Source organism: Pristiophorus japonicus, chromosome X (genome assembly GCF_044704955.1).
Source record: "Pristiophorus japonicus isolate sPriJap1 chromosome X, sPriJap1.hap1, whole genome shotgun sequence".
Lineage (NCBI taxonomy): Eukaryota > Metazoa > Chordata > Chondrichthyes > Pristiophoridae > Pristiophorus > Pristiophorus japonicus.
The window spans coordinates 37,727,051-37,746,197 of NC_092010.1; the positions used below are offsets into that span (position 1 = coordinate 37,727,051).

The 19,147-nt window shown below is 51.9% G+C and overlaps 1 protein-coding gene across 1 annotated transcript in view; it reads left to right on the top strand.

Moving 5' to 3' along the window:
- LOC139240896 (E3 ubiquitin-protein ligase MARCHF9-like) overlaps nt 1-19,147 on the top strand; it is a 73,685-nt gene that overhangs the window by 45,151 nt on the left and 9,387 nt on the right. Inside the window, exon 3 of the mRNA XM_070869404.1 lies at nt 11,411-11,603. Coding sequence (XP_070725505.1) covers nt 11,411-11,603 — 193 coding nt within the window. The remainder of the gene's footprint in view (nt 1-11,410; nt 11,604-19,147) is intronic.

Consider the following 19,147-nt stretch of genomic DNA (forward strand, 5'->3'; position numbering starts at 1 on the left):
GCACTGAGGGAGTGCTGCACTGTCGGAGGGGCAGTACTGAGGGAGCCCCGCACTGTCGGAGGGGCAGTACTGAGGGAGCGCTGCACTGTCGGAGGGGCAGTACTGAGGGAGTGCTGCAATGTCGGAGGGGCAGTACTGAGGGAGCACCGCACTGTCGGAGGGGCAGCACTGAGGGAGCGCTGCACTGTCGGAGGGGCAGTACTGAGGGAGCGCCGCACTGTCGGAGGGGCAGTACTGAGGGAGCCCTGCACTGTCGGAGGGGCAGTACTGAGGGAGCCCTGCACTGTCGGAGGGGCAGTACTGAGGGAGCGCCGCACTGTCGGAGGGGCAGTACTGAGGGAGTGCTGCACTGTCGGAGGGGCAGTACTGAGGGAGCGCCGCACTGTCGGAGGGGCAGTACTGAGGGAGCGCCGCACTGTCGGAGGGGCAGCACTGAGGGAGTGCTGCACTGTCGGAGGGGCAGTACTGAGGGAGCGCCGCACTGTCGGAGGGGCAGTACTGAGGGAGTGCTGCACTGTCGGAGGGGCAGTACTGAGGGAGCACCGCACTGTCGGAGGGGCAGCACTGAGGGAGCGCTGCACTGTCGGAGGGGCAGTACTGAGGGAGCGCCGCGCTGTCGGAGGGGCGGTACTGAGGGAGCCCTGCACTGTCGGAGGGGCAGTACTGAGGGAGCGCCGCACTGTCGGAGGGGTGGTACTGAGGGAGCGCCGCACTGTCGGAGGGGCAGTACTGAGGGAGCGCTGCACTGTCGGAGGGGCAGTACTGAGGGAGTGCTGCACTGTCGGAGGGGCGGTACTGAGGGAGCACCGCACTGTCGGAGGAGCAGTACTGAGGGAGCGCCGCACTGTCGGAGGGGCAGTACTGAGGCAGCGCTGCACTGTCGGAGGGGCAGTATTGAGGGAGCGCCGCTCTGTCGGAGGGGCAGTACTGAGGGAGTGCCGCACTGTCAGGGCAGCACTGAGGGAGCGCTGCACTGTCGGAGGGGCAGTACTGAGGGAGCGCCGCACTGTCGGAGGGGCAGTACTGAGGGAGCGCCGCACTGTCGGAGGGGCAGTACTGAGGGAGCGCCGCACTGTCAGGGCAGCACTGAGGGAGTGCTGCACTGTCGGAGGGGCAGTACTGAGGGAGCCTCGCACTGTCGGAGGGGCAGTACTGAGGGAGCGCCGCACTGTCCAAGGGGCAGTACTGAGGGAGCGTTGCAATGTCGGAGCTGCTGATTTTAGATGAGACGTTAAACCGAGGCCCCGTCTTCTTTCTCAGGTGGATGTAAAAGATCCCATGGCACTATTGTGAAGAAGAGCAGGAGTTCTCCCCGGTGTCCTGGCCAATATTTATCCCTCAATCAACATCACTAAAAAAGATTTTCTGCTCATTATCACATTGCTGTTTGTGGGAGCTTCCTGTGCGCAAATTGGCTGCTGTGGGTCCCAAATTACAATAGTGACAGTACGTCACTGGCTGTGAAGCGCTTTGGGATGTCCTGAGGTTGTGAAAGGCGCTGTATAAATTCAATTCTTTCTTTACAAGTTAAGCCTGGAAGTCCTACAGTGAGCACCCGTGCTATATGTGCGCCAGAGAGCAGGAATATTGAGGAGATCACGAACTTTCACCGGTGACCAGCAGCAACACAACAGGGCAACACAATTTCCGAAAGCAGGTCGGATCATTGACTGCGCCCACAGTCCGCACCTTCTGTGAGCACCAAGGGATTTTGTTCTTTCGCTACCCAGCTATTAACTGGCCACCAACTCGGCTGAACGCCTCCTTCCCTGTGAGCGCTTCACGATGTCTTCGTATCGAGGCAATCCCTCTTATATGAAGGGGTAGGACGAGAGGAGGAAAGACCAACGCTTGTCTCTGGGGCCATGGCTCACGATCCCCTTTTGGCGGAAGCAGACTGCCGGTCCAACGAGGCTCATTCTATATCCTGAATGGTTGGGATCATCCCATTTGGATGTGCAATCAGGGAGCACATTCAGTTCAATCCCTTCCAGCAGCTCGCAGATAATCCTTGTCAGTTTCATAGTGTCAGCCGTGGCTCAGGGGGCAGCACTCCCGCCTTTGAGCCAGAAGATCGTGGGTTCAAGTCACACTCCAGGCATCTGAGCACAAAAACTCCAGTGCAGTGCTGAGGGAGTGCCGCACTGTCGGAGCGGCAGTGCTGAGGAGCGCTGCACTGTCGGAGGGGCAGTACTGAGGGAGTGCCGCATTGTTGCATGGGCAGTACAGAGGGAGCGCCGCACTGTCAGAGGGACAGTACAAAGGGAGTGCCGTGCTGTCCGAGGGGCAGTACCGAGAGAGTGCTGCAGGGGCAGTACTGAGGGAGCGCCGCACTGTCGGAGGGGCGGTACTGAGGGAGCGCCGCACTGTCGGAGGGGCAGTACTGAGGGCGCCGCACTGTCGGAGGGGCAGTACTGAGGGAGCGCCGCACTGTTGGAGGGGCAGTGCTGAGGAGCGCTGCACTGTCGGAGGGGCAGTACAGAGGGAGCGCCGCACTGTCGGAGGGGCAGTACTGAGGGAGTGCTGCACTGTCGGAGGGGCAGTACTGAGGGCGCGCCGCACTGTTGGAGGGGCAGTGCTGAGGAGTGCCGCACTGTCGGAGGGGCAGTACTGAGGGAGCACCGCACTGTCGGAGGGGTAGTTCTGAGGGAGCGTTGCACTGTCCGAGGTGTCGCCTTTCGGATGAGACATTAAACCGAGGCCCCGTCTGCTCCCTCAGGTGGGTGTAAAAGATCCCATGGCACTATTTCGAAGAAGAGCAGGGTAGTTATTCCCAGTGTCCTGGCCAATATTTATCCCTCAACCAACATCCCTAAAAAGCAGACTAGCTGGTCATTGTTACATTGCTGTTTGTGGGAGCTTGCTGTGCGCAAATTGGCTGCTGTGTTTCCCACATTACAACAGTGACTACATTTCAAAAATGATTTAATTGGCTGTAAAGCGCTTTGATACGTCTGGTGGTCGTGAATGACGCTGTAGAAATACAAGTCTTTTGTGAACTTCACCTTGCAAAGAGGCCCTGCCAGGGTGGGTGAAGACGAGGATGGAGGAGCCGAGGAGGAGTAATTTGCTGCTGATCTACTCGTGCACCAGGGAAGACTGGTGGACCAAGCACTGAGTCAAGGTGGCTTGTGGGGAGCTGGTCCATTCCTTCCAGCTGCAATTTACATTCTGCAAATGGACCTTCCCCCAAACCACCACCTCCTGGGCAGTTCCCCAAATCCCATCCATCCCCATCTTTTACTGGTGTAATGTATTTGCTTCATGGGTTCTTTGCTTAAGAATTCATAGCAACACATTGCTATTAAGAATAGTTGGTTTATTAACAAAGATTTAACAATCACACGACACATTACCAGTTCATCCACCAGGCTCACAATTGCATGCCTCATCGTGGATCCCCCGAACCCAACTGGCTGGGGTTTTTTATTGAGTCTTGTGAACTTCACGTGACTGGCTAAGCCTCTCACAACTCTCGAGCTCACCAACCTGTGAGCATCCTTACAGTGTATACATTACAACTGGCCACTTGCTTTATTGTTGGTGTGCGGCTGTCGCTGTGCTTTGCAATGGCGGCCTGATTGCGTGTGATGTTGAACATAAGAAATAGGAGCAGGAGTGGGCCATACGGCCCCTCGAGCCTGCTCCACCATTTAATACGATCATGGCCGATCCGATCATGGACTCAGGTCCACTTCCCTCCCCGCTCCCCATAACCCCTTATCATTTAAGAAACTGTCTATCTCTATCTTAAATTTATTCAGTGTCCCAGCTTCCACAGCTCTCTGAGGCAGTGAATTCCACAGATTTACAACCCTCTGAGAGAAGAAATTCCTCCTCGTCTCAGTTTTAAATGGGCAGCCCCTTATTCTAAGATTATATCCCCTAGTTCTAGTCTCCCCCATCAGTGGAAACATCCTCTCTGCGTCCACCTTGTCAAACATGCAACCTACCACTTCCGCAAAGGCTTTCCATTCTGGGAGGAGCAAGTGTGCCAGTTTCCGGCTGGGTTTTACTGGTGGCCTGCTGGGACTGGGGTGCCCTTGTACCACCTCGTGGCAGCCACAGCAACGACGCTACGCTTGAGTGGGCCACACCCGTTGCCGCTCCGTGGGGCACCTCCCCTGTCCGACTAGCAAGGATGCGCGGTGGCCCATGGCCTGGGCCGGGTGAGAGGCACGCGCCTCGGGCTATCCCTCAACCACGCCTGAGGGCAGCACGTTGGACAGCGCCGCTCATCCCTGCCTCAAGGTTGTCTCCATCCGATCTCTCAGCGCCCTGAAGCTGAACAAGAGTCGACGTGTTTAAGATTGGAGCCCAAGACCGCTCGAGCCGCAGCGCGAGAATTCAGGACGACGTGCTCCCACTGTGCCCACCTCCGAGGGCTCCGCTGGAGATTCCACAGTACTTGCTCTGCGTTTCACAGTGGGCTGCACGACAAACAACCGTCAACCTGAGATCGCCATGTTCTGGATCATGGACTCCTTCATAGTCAGCCCCAGAAATTTGCATAGACACAAGTGACTGATGTAGATAACCTCCTCCAGAGTGTTAGCCGTGGCTCAGTGGGTAGCACACTCGCCTCTGAGTCAGAAGGTTGTGGGTTCAACTCTCACTCCAGGGGCTTGAGCACAAAAATCTCGGCTGACCCTCCAGTGCAGTGCTGAGGGAGTGCTGCACTGTCGGAGGGACAGTACTGAGGGAGCACCGCACTGTCGGAGGGGCAGTGCTGAGGGAGCGCCGCACTGTCGGAGGGGCAATACTGAGGGAGTGCCGCACTGGCGGAGGGGCAGTACTGAGGGAGCGCTGCACTGTCGGAGGGGCAGTGCTGAGGGAGTGCCGCACTGTCGGAGGGGCAGTACTGAGGGAGTGCCGCACTGTTGGAGGGGCGGTACTGAGGGAGTGCCACACTGTCGGAGGGGCGGTACTGAGGGAGTGCTGCACTGTCGGAGGGGCAGTACTGAGGGAGTTCCGCACTGTCGGAGGGGCAGTACTGAGGGAGTGCCGCACTGTCGGAAGGGCAGTACTGAGGGAGTGCTGCACTGTCGGAGGTGCTGTCTTTTGGATGAGACGTTAAACCGAGGCACTGTCTGCTCTCTCAGGTGGATGTAAAAGATCCCATGGCACTATTTCGAAGAAGAGCAGGGGAGTTATCCCCAGTGTCCTGGGGCCAAAATCTATCCCTCAACCAACATCACAAAAAAACAGATGATCTGGTCATTATCACAATGCTTTCGTAGGAGCTTGCTGTGCGCAAATTGGCTGCCACGTTTCCTGCATTACAACAGTGACTGAACTCCAAAAATACTCCATTGGCTGTAAAGCATTTTGAGATGTCCGGTGGTCGTTAAAGGCGCTATATAAATGCAAGTCTTTCTTTTCCTCAGACAGAAATCTTGGTCCATTAGCAGGCCCAGTGAGATCTGAATCGCTAGCTGTTGGAGTAGAGGCAGGAACTATTGCCAGTTGGGGCCTGCCGTTGAGCAGACCTAGATCACTTGCTCCTCCTCACCCATGCACTGTAACTCACTCAAGACTTATCCCTCAACCAACATCACTAAAACCGGGCGTTGTGCTTAAAGGGGGAAGCGGTCAGATAATTAATCCCACCATGTTGCAGTCCTTTCTCCGATGCCTGCTCCCTTCGAGCAGGGGAGTTCTCCCCAGTATCCTTGGGCCAAAGTTTATCCCTCAACCAACATCACTGAAACAGATTATTTGCTCATTATCACATTGCTGTTTGTGGGAGCTTGCTGTGCGCAAATTGGCTGCTGTGTTTCTTACACTGCAACAGTGTCTACATTTCAAAAAGTGCTTCATTGGCTGTAAAGCGCTTTGGGACGTCCGGTGGTCGTGAGGGGCGCTATAGAAATGTAAGTCTTTCTTTCCTCCTCACCCTCACTGTCAGGATCCTCTGGGGGGGGGCGTGTCGCTGTGCTGATGTTTGGTGGAGATGCTGATGGTCATTGATGGTGCTGTGAGGAATTGGCTTACTCGGTTTTAACATATTTGCTTCGTGGGTTCTTTGCTTAAGAATTCATAGCAACACATTGCTATTAAGAACTAGTTGGTTTGGTCACACAAAGTTTAACAATCACACTACACATTACCAGTTCATCCACCAGGCTCACAAGCACCTGCCCCATCGTGGATCCCCCTGAACCCAACTGGCTGGGGTTTTATTGAGTCTTGTGAACATCATGTGACTGGCTAAGCCACTCCCAACTCAACAGCTCTACAAATCTGTGAGCATTCTCACAGGGGCATACATTACACTCAGCAACACTGGCTATCCCTTTGTTCAGTTCGTCCTTTCCTGAGAAAATAGGAGGAAGAAGATTGTTAAGCACCTGCCTCAGTTAACCACCCTCGGGCATTCCTTACAGAGGATCTGATTCGCTGCTATAATTCAGTGTCACTCAGTAGACGATAGCATGACTGGAGCATTGCGACATCAGCCACGGACTTGGGGGTGGTCTCCTGTTCACCGTACACAGTTTCCTTGAAGCTCTCCCACCTATTTCTCTCCGGGTCGGCCTTCTTGAATGAGGCCAGGATCTTGAGTACACGGGATGCCTACCAGGGTGGGCCTGCTTCCGCTGGCCATACAGGTAGATGGAGCACTGGTGGTGTCTGCACAGCTCCAAGGTCCTGCTGCCAGCTACACAGTGCCATGGGCACCAACCTGCTAGGCTGGCCAGCAAGCATTTCCCTTCAAGCGCTGTTGCTGTGCACATAATGTTGACATTTGGACTGACTTGTTGAAACTCCTCAAAGAGAAGGCAAAGCATCCATTGCCCTGGTCCTCCCACATCATCATCATAGGCAGTCCCTCAGAATCGAGAAAGACTTGCTTCCACTCTTAAAATGAGTCCTTAGGTGACTGTAGAGTCCAATACGAGAACCACAGTCCCTGTCACAGGTGGGACAGACAGTGGTTGGAGGAAGGGGAGGGTGGGACTGGTTTGCCGCACACTCCTTCCGCTGCCTGCGCTTGGTTTCTGCATGCTCTTGGCGACGAGACTCGAGGTGCTTAGCGCCCTCCCGGATGCACTTCCTCCACTTAGGGCGGACTGGTCTTTGGCCAGGGACTCCCAGGTGTCGGTGGAGATGTTGCATTTTATCAGGGAGGCTTTGAGGGTGTCCCTGTAATGTTTCCTCTGCCCACCTTTGGCTCGCTTGCCGTGTCGGAGTTCCGAGTAGAGCGCTTGCTTTGGGAGTCTCGTGTCTGGGGCATGCGGACAATGTGGCCTGCCCAGCGGAGCTGGTCAAGTGTGGTCAGTACTTCGATGCTGGGGATGTTGGCCTGGTCGAGGACGCTAACGTTGGTGCGTCTGTCCTCCCAGGGGATTTGCAGGATCTTGCGGAGACATCGTTGGTGGTATTTCTCCAGCGACTTGAAGTGTCTACTGTACCTCCCACAACTACTGGTCCTCCCACAGTTATTGTATTAACATCCGCTTATAATGGCATAGCAGGACATTCTTCCATGCCTACTTGTGGCATTGGCCATGCCCAGTAGTACTTTTGGCCTCACTTTCGCAGATTTCTTCTGGTCTGACATCTTATTTCTAGTTGGGACTCCAAATGTCACGCTCGGCCTGGGTTTTCTCGGTCACTTTTCGATCCTGTGATGGACCTGTCCTCGGTGCTCAATGTTGCGGCTATTAAACGAACACTACAAGACTCAGATTGTGTGTGTCAGCCGTGGCTCAGTGGGTCGCACCCTCCCCTCGGAGTCAGAAGGTTGTGGGTTCAAGTCCCACTCCAGGAACTTGAGCACATAATTCGAGGCTGACACTCCAGTGCAGTACTGAGGGAGCGCTGCACTGTCGGTGGGGCAGTACTGAGGGAGCACCGCACTGTTGGAGGGGCAGTACTGAAGGAGTGTTGCACTGTTGGAGGGGCAGTACTGAGGGAGCGTTGCACTGTTGGAGGGGCAGTACTGAGGGAGTGCCGCACTGTCGGAGGGGCAGTACTGACGGAGTGTCGCATTGTCGGAGGGGCGGTACTGAGGACTGTCGGAGGTTGAGTGCTGCACTGTCGGAGGTACCATTTTTCGTATGAGACATTAAACCAAGGCTCCGTCTGCTCTCGCAGGTGAACATAAAAGATTCCATGGCACTAGTTCGAAGAACAGCAGGGGAGTTATCCCCAGTGTCCCGGGGCCAATATTTATCCCTTAGCCAACATCACTAAAACAGATTATCTGGTCATTTATCACATTGCTGTTTGTGGGAGCTTGCTGTGCGCAAATTGGCTACCGCGTTTCGTACAGTACGTCATTGGCTGTACTCTATAAATGTAAGTCTTTTTTCTTTCAGATGTCCATGAGATATATACTTCTGACCTTCTCAACCTCTGGGTCTGTGTCATTTCTCGTCTCCCTTCAGCTCCAGCATTGAGCCCTTCTGCTATTTGCTCCTAATCCTGCTGTAACACGCACTTCTGAGAAGAGTGGCCCTGCCAATAAGTTGCTTCGCTCCCCTCCCTCAGAAATACTTCCAGCGCCTGGCCACCCAACTGGGTCTGACTGCTTCCATTGCCCAGAGAAATCGCAACGCAAATAGCTTCCCTGCCCTATTCTCGTCTGCCCTTCTCTCCTCCCCTCTGCCCTGCCCTGCCCTCTGCCCTGCCCTCCTCTCCCTCCCCCCTGCCCTATTCTCCTCTCCCTCCCCTCCTCTCCCTTCCCTTTGTCCTATTCTCCTCTCCCTCCCCTCCGCCCTACTCGCCTCTCCCTCCCCTCTGCCCTCCTCTCCCTCCCCTCTGCCCTGCCCTCCTCTCCCTCCCCTCTGCCTTACTCTCCTCTCCCTCTGCCTTGCCCTCCTCTCCCCTGCCCTGCTCTGCTCAGCTCTGCTTCTCTGCCCTATTTCAGGGATTGAGCATTTTTAAGAGATGCTGGCCCTTATTATTGCTCCGGATGCTCTGTTGAAACCTCGCTGTGCAGACGCTATAAGCATACAATTTATTTCATAAGAGTAAAACTCCGCGTTACATAGCAGGCCTGTTGACACTGAATAAAGTGTAAGCGATGCTCGCTGATCCTGCTCAGGGTAATTTCTGGCCTATAGGATGGTGGTACATTGTGCTGCTCCATTGGCCCAGTTGGCAATGACACTGCCTGGTGTGTTCCTGAGTACGTACACACCAGGAAGGTCCCAGGATAAATGTTTACTTGGTGCTGAAGTAGCTGATCTTGGCCAGGTTGGACACTCGAGACAACACAGGGAGAGGGGGTGGAAAGCAGCCAGGGTTCCTGCTGCTCCTGGTCATGATGCAGTGGGCCCCAGGCTGGGAAAGTGCACGTGTGTGAATGTCAGGTGTAATGTGTGCCCCTGTGAGTATGCTCACAGGTTTGTAGAGCTGTTGCATTGTGAGTGGCTTAGCCAGTCACGTGATGTTCACAAGACTCAATAATCTTGAATTGCTTTTCAAAGACTCAAATGGCTTTCCACAAGCTCTTTTTGTCAGTTCAACACTGTTCACTACTCTCCAAAAAAAGAATGGTTCCCTCATGGCTGCTGGTATATCTCCTTGCTGTGCTCCACTTGCATTTTCCTTCTCAGAAAAGGAAATTCCACCAAATTTCTTCATGAAGAAAATCCTGTCCTCGTCGCCATTTTATAATGTATTTGCTTCATGGGTTCTTTGCTTAAGAATTCATAGCAATTCATTGCTATGAAGAACTAGTTGGTTTATTAACAAAGGTTTAACAATTACACTGCACATTACCACTAGGCTCACAATTGCATACCTCATCGTGGATGACCTAGACCCAACTGGCTGGGGTTTTATTGAGTCTTGTGAACATCACGTGATTGGCTGAGCCACTCACAATGCAACAGCTCTACAAACCTGTGAGCATACTCACGGGGGCACACATTACATCGGGTAAGGGCAGTGATTGGGCTCGGGTTGTGGTGCTGCCTGCGTGGATGAATAGCCTGCCGACACTTGTTGACTAGAGTCGCAGGAAGAATGGTGACCTGGGTGAGATACCAGAGGGCTGGTGGCACTATGGACCTGTACCTGACCCGGTGCCTTGTGGAAGGGGGTGGGGGGCGGGGGAGGTAGGGCAAGAGAGGGAGGACTTACCGCAGTACCATGTGATGTAGGTCAAAGGTTATTTCCGATTATAGGATATAATTATAGGGCCGAACCAGACCAAACACCTGCCCCGCACGCTCTGCACTGCCCTGATTTTAATGTTCAATTTTTTCCCAATACGCGATTTGTGTTGTGCAGTACTTGCTCAACATCTCTGACTTTTGCTACCCATAATCGGCTCGGCACACTGCAAGCTTAACCTCGTATCACACAAACCTCTCGGGTGCATTCTGATCTTACTCTGTTAGCTCGGAAAGCCCAGTGGTACCAGGGCGCTCTCCTGCACGTCCTGAAGGCTGGCCTGAGAAGCCAGTGGCCTAGAGACTGGATACACCGCCCCCTCCTCCCTCCCCCCGCCCCCCCCCCCCCCCCCCCCCCCCCCCCGCCGCACCGAAGAAGGTGAAGCAGGACGTGGGGAGAAAAAAAAAAATCAAAAAGTCTGAGGTAAATGGTGAGGAGGGACTGGGTTGGCGAAGTGGGTGACCTTTCACCCCTGGGTCGGAATCCGGTCCAAGGGCAAAGTCTTGCCTGGGTGAAAGGGCCCCACGTGCGTTGGGAAAAATGCCAATCCAGTCACTCGTCCACAGCACGTAACCGCCGCTAATCCAGCCCGCTCGAACTCCGAGGCCTTGAGGATGGCGGATAATGGAAAATCGAACTGTCGCGTTGCTTCCGCGCCGCGCTGAAGCTTGAGTTAAGGCAGAGTACAGGGAACTTTACTCTGTGTCTGACCTGTGCTTTATCTGACCCAGAGCTGCTTCATGCTGTCACCGCTAATCCCACTCTACCCGATCTGTCATGTCTGAGTGCCTTTGTCTGACTATTGTTCTTTTGGCTGTAAGGTAGATCAAGACTGGCCTTAACATCGCTAACCTCCGAGGCAGCCTTTGCCAGCTCATGAGCCAAATTTAGGGTCAAAGGCCAATGCCGTCATAATTTCAGGCGCTATTGCAATCAAGTCATGTGATACTCGCATAAGGTGCTTGGCTTTAATGTTATTCTCTTTCCCTCTTATGTTTCCAACCCTGGCCCACTCATTCTCTTGTGTCACAATCTCTCTCTTCATTTCTCTTTCTCTCCCTCTAATTGTTCATTCACTGCTTCATTTCTGCCTCTCCTATTTCTGATTTTCTTCTTCTTGTCTTCGCTCTGTCATACTCCCGTCTCCTTCCGTTTTCCTCTCACCATCTTGTTTTCTCTCTCTTTCCCCCCCCCCCCGCACTCCGCCCGCCCACCACCTTCCTCCCTCCTTCCATGCTCTTCTGTTCTTTCACACTCTGCGCCCTCCTCTCTTCCATTTCAGTGGCAGGCAATCTCCCTCACAGTGATTGAAAAGGTCCAGATAGCCGCAATCATCCTTGGCTCCCTCTTCCTAATTGCTAGCATCTCCTGGTTAATCTGGTCCTCCCTCAGTCCGTCGGCTAAGTGGCAGAGACAGGACCTGCTCTTCCAGATCTGTTACGGCATGTATGGCTTCATGGACATCGTCTGTGTAGGTAAGCATCTCTGTATCAAACATCAAACTGTAGATCGTGCGATGGTCAGTGTCCTCTCAACTGTCCTTTCTTGTGACTTCTAAGGTTCAAATATGCCAGTTTACCCACTCTTCTTGCTCCCATACTGTGTTGAAATCAGGGCTCCATTCTCCTCATCTAACTTGTTCTTTCCTAGGGCCTCCGAAGTGTGCAACCATTCTGTCTCCCCTTCCTCCTCTGATCGCTAGGCTCTCAGTACACCGGGTTGGTGTCTCTAGTTGTCCGTTTGGCTCAGTTGGGAGCACTTTCACCTCCTGAGTCAGAAGGTTGTGGGTTCAAGCCCCACTCTAGGACTTGAGCCCATTATCTACGCTGCCACTCCAGTCTGAGGGAGTGCTGCACCGTCAGAGGTTCTGTCCTTTTAGATGAGACATTAAATCAGTGCCCTGTGACATGAAAGATTTGATGGTATACTCTTTGAAGAAGAGCAGGGAATTTCCCCGGTGTCCTGGCCAACATTCCTCTCTGAACCAACTCTGGCAAAAACAAATTAGCTGGTCCTTCATTTTGTTGCTTTTTGTTTGATCTTGCTGTGCGCAAATTGCCTGCTGCATTTGGCTCTGTAATAATGACTGCACTTTCCAAGCAATTCATGCAATGAGATGTTTCTCAGAGATGTGATAAGGCGCTACAAAATTGCAAGTCTTCCGTTTCTCTTCTGCTATTTTCAACCTTGGAGATCTGGCACACTGGGCCTTCACCTGAACTTTCTCAATTAAAAAAAAATCACGAAATACCTGTCATCTAGTTGTACGTTCTCATTTTTACTGAGCATGTGCAGAAAGCCCTCAAGGCATCATGGGAGTGGAGCTTTCATCCCCTATTCAGTTGTTGCCATGGAGACCGGCATAGCTCCCATGACGCACTTCACCAGCTGAGCCAACTGCGTGGCTTTGTTTTGGAACCCCGTTGACAAATCAGCGACATGAAGCAGATTGTGTATTTATTTGTTACCCTCATTTCCAGTCACAATCTGTCTGAAAATATTTATAATGCCGTTTTATTTTTATGTCCAGTGTGGGTTATCCGCAAATCTTTGACCAAAATAATCATTGTGGGCTGTACAATACTAACTGCAGCAGGCCATGCCGAGAGATGACTAGGCTAAAGCGTTGTGTTTTCAACCCAGGGACTCGGGTTCAAATCCCAGTCCATCACAGTCCTCGAGCTTTCCCTGGGTTTGACCATCTTGGCCTGGGCCGGCTAACCGAGGAAGGGGCAAGTGGCTGGGGAAAGTATCCTTCCCTGCCCGCTCCATCACTGCACTGTGCTCGTTGTCGGGTCGATTGGTATTAAGTGTCCATGTGGAACAGGTAGCGTTCGGTTATCTTGGTTACAGTGCTGTGGTGGTCTTCTGACCTTCATGTGGCGGGACACACCAACATCATTTGTGATCAAGATCCTCGAGTCATGTGAACATAAGAACATAAGAAATAAGAGCAGGAGTAGGCCATACGGCCCCTCGAGCCTGCTCCGCCATTTAATAAGATCATGGCTGATCTGATCATGGACTCAGCTCCACTTCCCTGCCCGCTCCCCATAACCCCTTATCCCCTTATCGGTTAAGAAACTGTCTATTTCTGTCTCAAATATATTCAATGACCCAGCTTCCACAGCTCTCTGAGGCAGCGAATTCCACAGATTTACAACCCTCTGAGAGAAGAAATTCCTCCTCATCTCAGTTTTAAATGGGTGGCCCCTTATTCTAAGACCATGCCCCCTAGTTCTAGTCTCCCCCATCAGTGGAAATATCCTCTCTGCATCCACCTTGTCAAGCCCCCTCATAATCTTATATGTTTCGATAAGATCACCTCTCATTCTTTTGAATTCCAATGAGTCGAGGCCCAACCTACTCAACCTTTCCTCATAAGTCAACCCCCTCATCTCCGGAATCAACCTAGTGATAGGCATAATGCTGAGTGAGTCTGGGGAACGACATCACCAGTAACTAAACACATCGTATGTGGCCTTGCCCATGGTAAGTCGGAGAACCCATTGGGGACGAAATTGCCCCTTTTTATAGCCCGTTAGCGGCTCCGGGGGGCACACTGGCATTTTCACCCGGGGAAGGGGAGTGCTACCACCTCCCGGGAAATTGCCCCGGAGGTTTTGGGGGGGGGGGGGCTGTCCCGGCCGCAGGGTGCCCCACAGGTAGCGCCCCAGGTCAGCACGCAACCGGCGAGAAGGTCATTGTCGTGCGTGCCAACCCCTCACCGCCCCGCGGGAGAATTTGCCCGGCGGGCCGCGAGGTTGGCACGGGCAGATGTCAATGTCAGCTTCGAGGGTCGCGAGACTGGCAGACATCTGCTGCCAAGGCACCTCTTTAAGGGGAGGCCTTTAGCGCCCTGGCCCACCATCTTTATTTGTCGGCCGACTCTTGGGTCGGCCTGACCCTGGCGGCCCTCATGTCGATCGGGCCGCCATCGTGCAGCCCAGCACTTCACTTTGGGTACCGGGTTGCTCGCCTGGCCGATCGCCTCCCACGCGGCCACCAAAAGGCCCTGAAGAGTGTGCAGCGGCCCTCCCCTTTAACTGAAGGGGAGGGGCATTGCAGCACGTCAACAACCGCTTGCATTTATATAGCGCCTTTAATGTAGTAAAATGTCCCAAGGCGCTTCACAGGAGCGTAACCCGACAAAAATTGACACCCACGTTCACACGAGGCGATATTAGGACAGATATCAAAAAAACTTGGTCAAAGAGGGAGGTTTTAAAGGAGGAGAGAGAGGTGGAGAGGTTTCGGGAGGGAATTCCAGAGCAGTGGGGAAGCTCCATGCACCATTGCTCCTGCCTGTGGAAAGCTCTCCCATATGGTGTCAATATCTGGAACGCTGCACCCAGTTTGCATATTGTGGAGGTTATGATGAACCCGTATAAAGCGCTGGTTCGGCCCCAACTGGAGAATTGTGTCCAATTCTGGGCACCACACTTTAGGAAGGATGTGAAGGCCTTAGAGAGGGTGCAGAAAAGATTTACAAGAATGGTTCCAGGGATGAGGGACTTCAGTGATGTGGAGAGACTGGAGAAGCTGGGCTTGTTCTCCTCGGAGCAGAGAACGTTGACAGGAGATTTGATCGAGGGGTTCAAAATCCTGAGGGGTCTGGGCAGAGTAGATCGAAAGACACTGTTCCCATTGGCGGAAGGGTCGAGAACCAGAGGACACAGATTTAAGGTGATTGGCAGAAGAACCAAAGACGATGTAAGAATTTTTTTTTTACGCAGCGAGTGGTTAGGATCTGGAATGCACTGCCCGAGAGGGTGGTGGAGGCAGACTCAATCTTATCTTTCAAAAGGGAGTTGGATAAGTATCTGAAGGAAAAAAATTGAAGGGCTACGGGGAAAGGGCAGCAGTGGGACTGGCTGAGAGTTGGCATGGGCTCGATGGGCTGAATGGCCTCTTTCCGCGCTGTAACCATTCTCTGATTCTATGTCCGAGGTCAAAAGGTACCTGTTGCTTTCGAAGGCAAGATTGCTGAAAGGTAGAGTCAATCTCCAAATGGTGCCCAGTCTAATCCATTCAAGTATTCCCCTGCTCCCGACAGCGTCGAACCCGTCCTTGTTAGAGGTTGCTTCTGCGCGCAGCTTGTCATCCCAGCTGATGCAGGCGAGACTTCTTGTGTAAACAGTGGGAACTAAGACAATCTCCCTTCACACAGGTCGGGGATTTTGGAGAACTTTCGTGACTGGCAAAGGGAGCATTGGGAGTATGTGCACAAATCAATGATGTGGAATTGTCTGTAGAATTTTCCCAATGGGATCTTTTTTAACACTTTTTAAATTTGCAAAAACACCCGTGTGTCTAATCATGAAGGATGACCTTTAATTTAAATAGTCTTAAGTTAATGCCGCATACCAGCGTGACCTTCTCCATGCTACCTCCACGGAGACCTGACCTCTTGTACACAGTACTTAAGCTTTGCCTACAGGCTGATTGGGATATTCTCCACGGAGCGGCGGTGACTCTTCAGATACTAGTGCAAGCAACAAAGAATATCTGCAAAAAAAGAGATCGTCAAGGACGTGGAAAGGCCGCTCAGTCCATTGAAGCTCATCCCAAACTCTGCCAGCCTGGTATCGAGCTGCAATGTCAGCTGTGGCTCAGTGGATAGCACACTCACCTCTGAGTCAGAAGGTTGTGGGTTCAAGTCCCACTCCAGGGACTTAAGCATATAAATCTAGGCTGACACTCCAGTGCAGTGCTGAGGGAGCGCCGCGCTGTCGGAGGGGCAGTATTGAGGGAGCGCCGCACTGTCGGAGGGGCAGTATTGAGGGAGCGCCGCACTGTCGGAGGGGCAGCTTGAGGGAATGCAGCACTGTCAGAGGGACAGTACTGAGGGAGCGCTGCACTGTCGGAGGGGCAGCATTGAGGGAATGCAGCACTGTCGGAGGGGCAATACTGAGGGAGTGCCGCACTGTCGGAGGAACAATACTGAGGGAGCACCGCACTGTCGGAGGGGCAGTATTGAGGGAACGCAGCACTGTCGGAGGGGCAGTACTGAGGGAGTACCGCACTGTCAGAGGGGCAGTACTGAGGGAGTGCTGCACTGTCGGAGGGGCAGTACTGAGGGAGCCCCGCACTGTCGGAGGGGCAGTACTGAGGGAGCACCGCACTGAGGGAGGGGCAGTACTGAGGGAGGGGCGGTACTGAGGGAGTGCTTCACTGTCGGAGGGGCGCACTCTTTTGGATGAGACGTTAAACCAAGGCTCTGTCTGCTCTCTCAAGTGGACATAAAAGATCCCATGGCACTATTTCGAAGAAGAGCAAGAAGAAATACAAGTCTTTTTTCTTTTGCATTGTGAAAGACCCCTCAGCTTTCTGCCTCCACGTTTATTAAAGGTGTGAATTTCTTCTTTGAAAGAAAAACAGGAGTCTGTGATTTAAAAAAAGATAATTTCTTGAGATGTGGGCGTTGCTGGCAAAGCTGGCATTTATTGCCCATCCCTAATTGCCCTCAGAAACTTTGATGCCATTTTCTAGGCCATTTCAGAGCGCAGTTAAGAGTCAACCACGTTGGTGTGGGACTGGAGTCACCTATAGGCCTAGACCGGGTAAGGACGGCAGATTTCCTTCCCTAAAGGACATTGGTGAAGCAGTTGGGTTTTTACAACAATCCAACAGCTTCATGGTCACTTTTACGGACACCAGCTTTTCATTTCTACATTTTTTTTTTTTTTAAACTGAATTTAAATTCTCAAGCTGCTGTGGTGGGATTTGAACTTGCGTTCTCTCTCGATTGCCCAGTAACATAACCAGCACACTACTGAACCCCCGACATTTCATGAGCGGATCATTAGTTATGGAGCCCGTCACCCATTTTTTTTGTGTGAATACTTTTATAAAATTTCTCCTCATATCCGCTTTGAAATTAATTCTCAAGCACTTATATTCGAATGGAAGTGTGTTTGTCTCACACATGCCATGGTTTTGGTCTCCTGGAGTGCTCTTGGGGTTTGCATGTTTTATTGTTGATGTCACCATCCTGACGACAGGTTAAGGGAATCGAGGGATATCGGGATCGGGCGGGAAAGTGGAGTCGAGGTTGAAGATCAGCCTTGATCCGTATTTAAGGAAGGATCTGATCAGCCATGATCATATTGAATAGTGGTGCAGGCTCGAAGGGCCAAATGGCCTACTTCTGCACTTATTTTCTATGTTTCTATGATATACTTGCATTGGAGGCTGTTCAGAGAAGGTTCACTAGGTTGATTTTGGAGATTCCGTTGACTTATGAAGATAGGTTGAGTAGGACACAAAAAATCTATAAAGGGATATAGACAGGCTAAGTGAGTGGGCAAACATTTGGCAGATGGAGTATAATGTGGGAAAATGTAAGGTTATCCACTTTGGCAGAAATAATAGAAAAGCTAATTATAATTTAAATGAATAAAAATTGAAAAGTGCTGCAGTACAGAGGGACCTGGGGGTCCTTGTGCATGAAACACAAAAAGTTAGTATGCAGGTACAGCAAGTAATCAGGAAGGCAAATGGAATGTTGGCCTTTGTTGCAAGGGGGATAGAGTATAAAAGCAGAGAAGTCCTGCTACAACTGTACAGGATATTCGTGAGGCCACACCTGGAGTACTGCGTACAGTTTTGGTCTCCATATTTAAGGAAGGATATACTTGCATTGGAGGCTGTTCAGAGAAGGTTCACTAGGTTGATTCCAGAGATGAGGAGGTTGACTTATGAGGATAGTTTGAGTAGATTGGACCTATACACATTGGAGTTCAGAAGAATGAGAGATGATCTCATTGAAACGTATAAGATATTGAGGGGCCTTGACAAGGTGGATGCAGAGAGGATATTTCCGCTCATAGAGAAAACTAAAACTAGGGGACACAGTCTCAGAATAAGGGGCCGCCCATTTAAAACTGAGATGAGGAGAAATTTCTTCTCTCTGAGGGTTGTAAATCTGTGGAATTCTCTGCCCCAGAGAGCTGTGGAGGCTGGGTCATTGAATATATTTAAGGCGGAGATAGACAGTTTTTTGAGCGATAAGGGGAGCGGGCAGGGAAGTTGAGCTGAGTCCATGATCAGATCAGCCATGATCTTATTGAATGGTGGAGCAGGCTCGAGGGGCTGAATGGTTTACTCCTGCTCCTATTTCTTATGTTCTTAAGTTAACGCTCGCATGACTCTTGCTTTGAAGCTGTTGACATAATTAAGCTAATTCAATAGTAAGTCCCCATCTAACTATAGGCTTTTCAATATACTGACAGCAAATGGCTCCATTAGCATTCAAAACAAAATGCATAACAGGCAGAAATCCCCCACCCTCCATTCCCCACAGTGCCTGCCTGAAACTCCTGGAGGGGGAGACTAACGGAGACAATAGAGGGAGAATCGAGTGAAGGAACAAAGTGCTGTGTGGAAATAGTGAGTGAAGGACTGGGCTGAAGGATACAGATGGTCAGGTCAATGGAAGGCCACATCTCATAAAGTCCAACATGGGATTTATCTTACTCCACTGAGCCGAGAAGGGACTGAACGTTTTCGAACATCTGAGGCTCTTTATTGCCTTATTATTGACACTGGCGGAGATCACACTTGTGCTTTGCATAAATCCTTATATAGAGAATGAAATACCTTCTTTTCTGCAGGGAATTCAAGCCACGGATTTTACTATCTGCTCATCTTGCAGGGCCAGGCATGTTCTCAGGAAGTGATAATTCACCTATGTTTGAAAGGAATCATTTAATTCTTCCGCCTCCGCTGTGACATTCCTAGCCCATGTGTATCACTGGTGTCCATGGGGATGGGGGTTGTCCTTGCCTGGGGAACCAATCGTGGTCAACTGGGCATTATTAGAATGCTATTCCTGCCAAAGATGGCTGCCCAGAGAGGGTCTGTTCAGTGCAGCGTCAGCGATGCCAGCAGCGCCCCCTGGGGGCTGTGGTGGAGATGCTCTGGGGTATTTCTCTAAGTGAAGCCTTTCTGGTGGGTGGTTGTTGTACCAGCAGCCGCTGGTTATGCAGCCACCCATCTTAAACGTTCATTTCACACA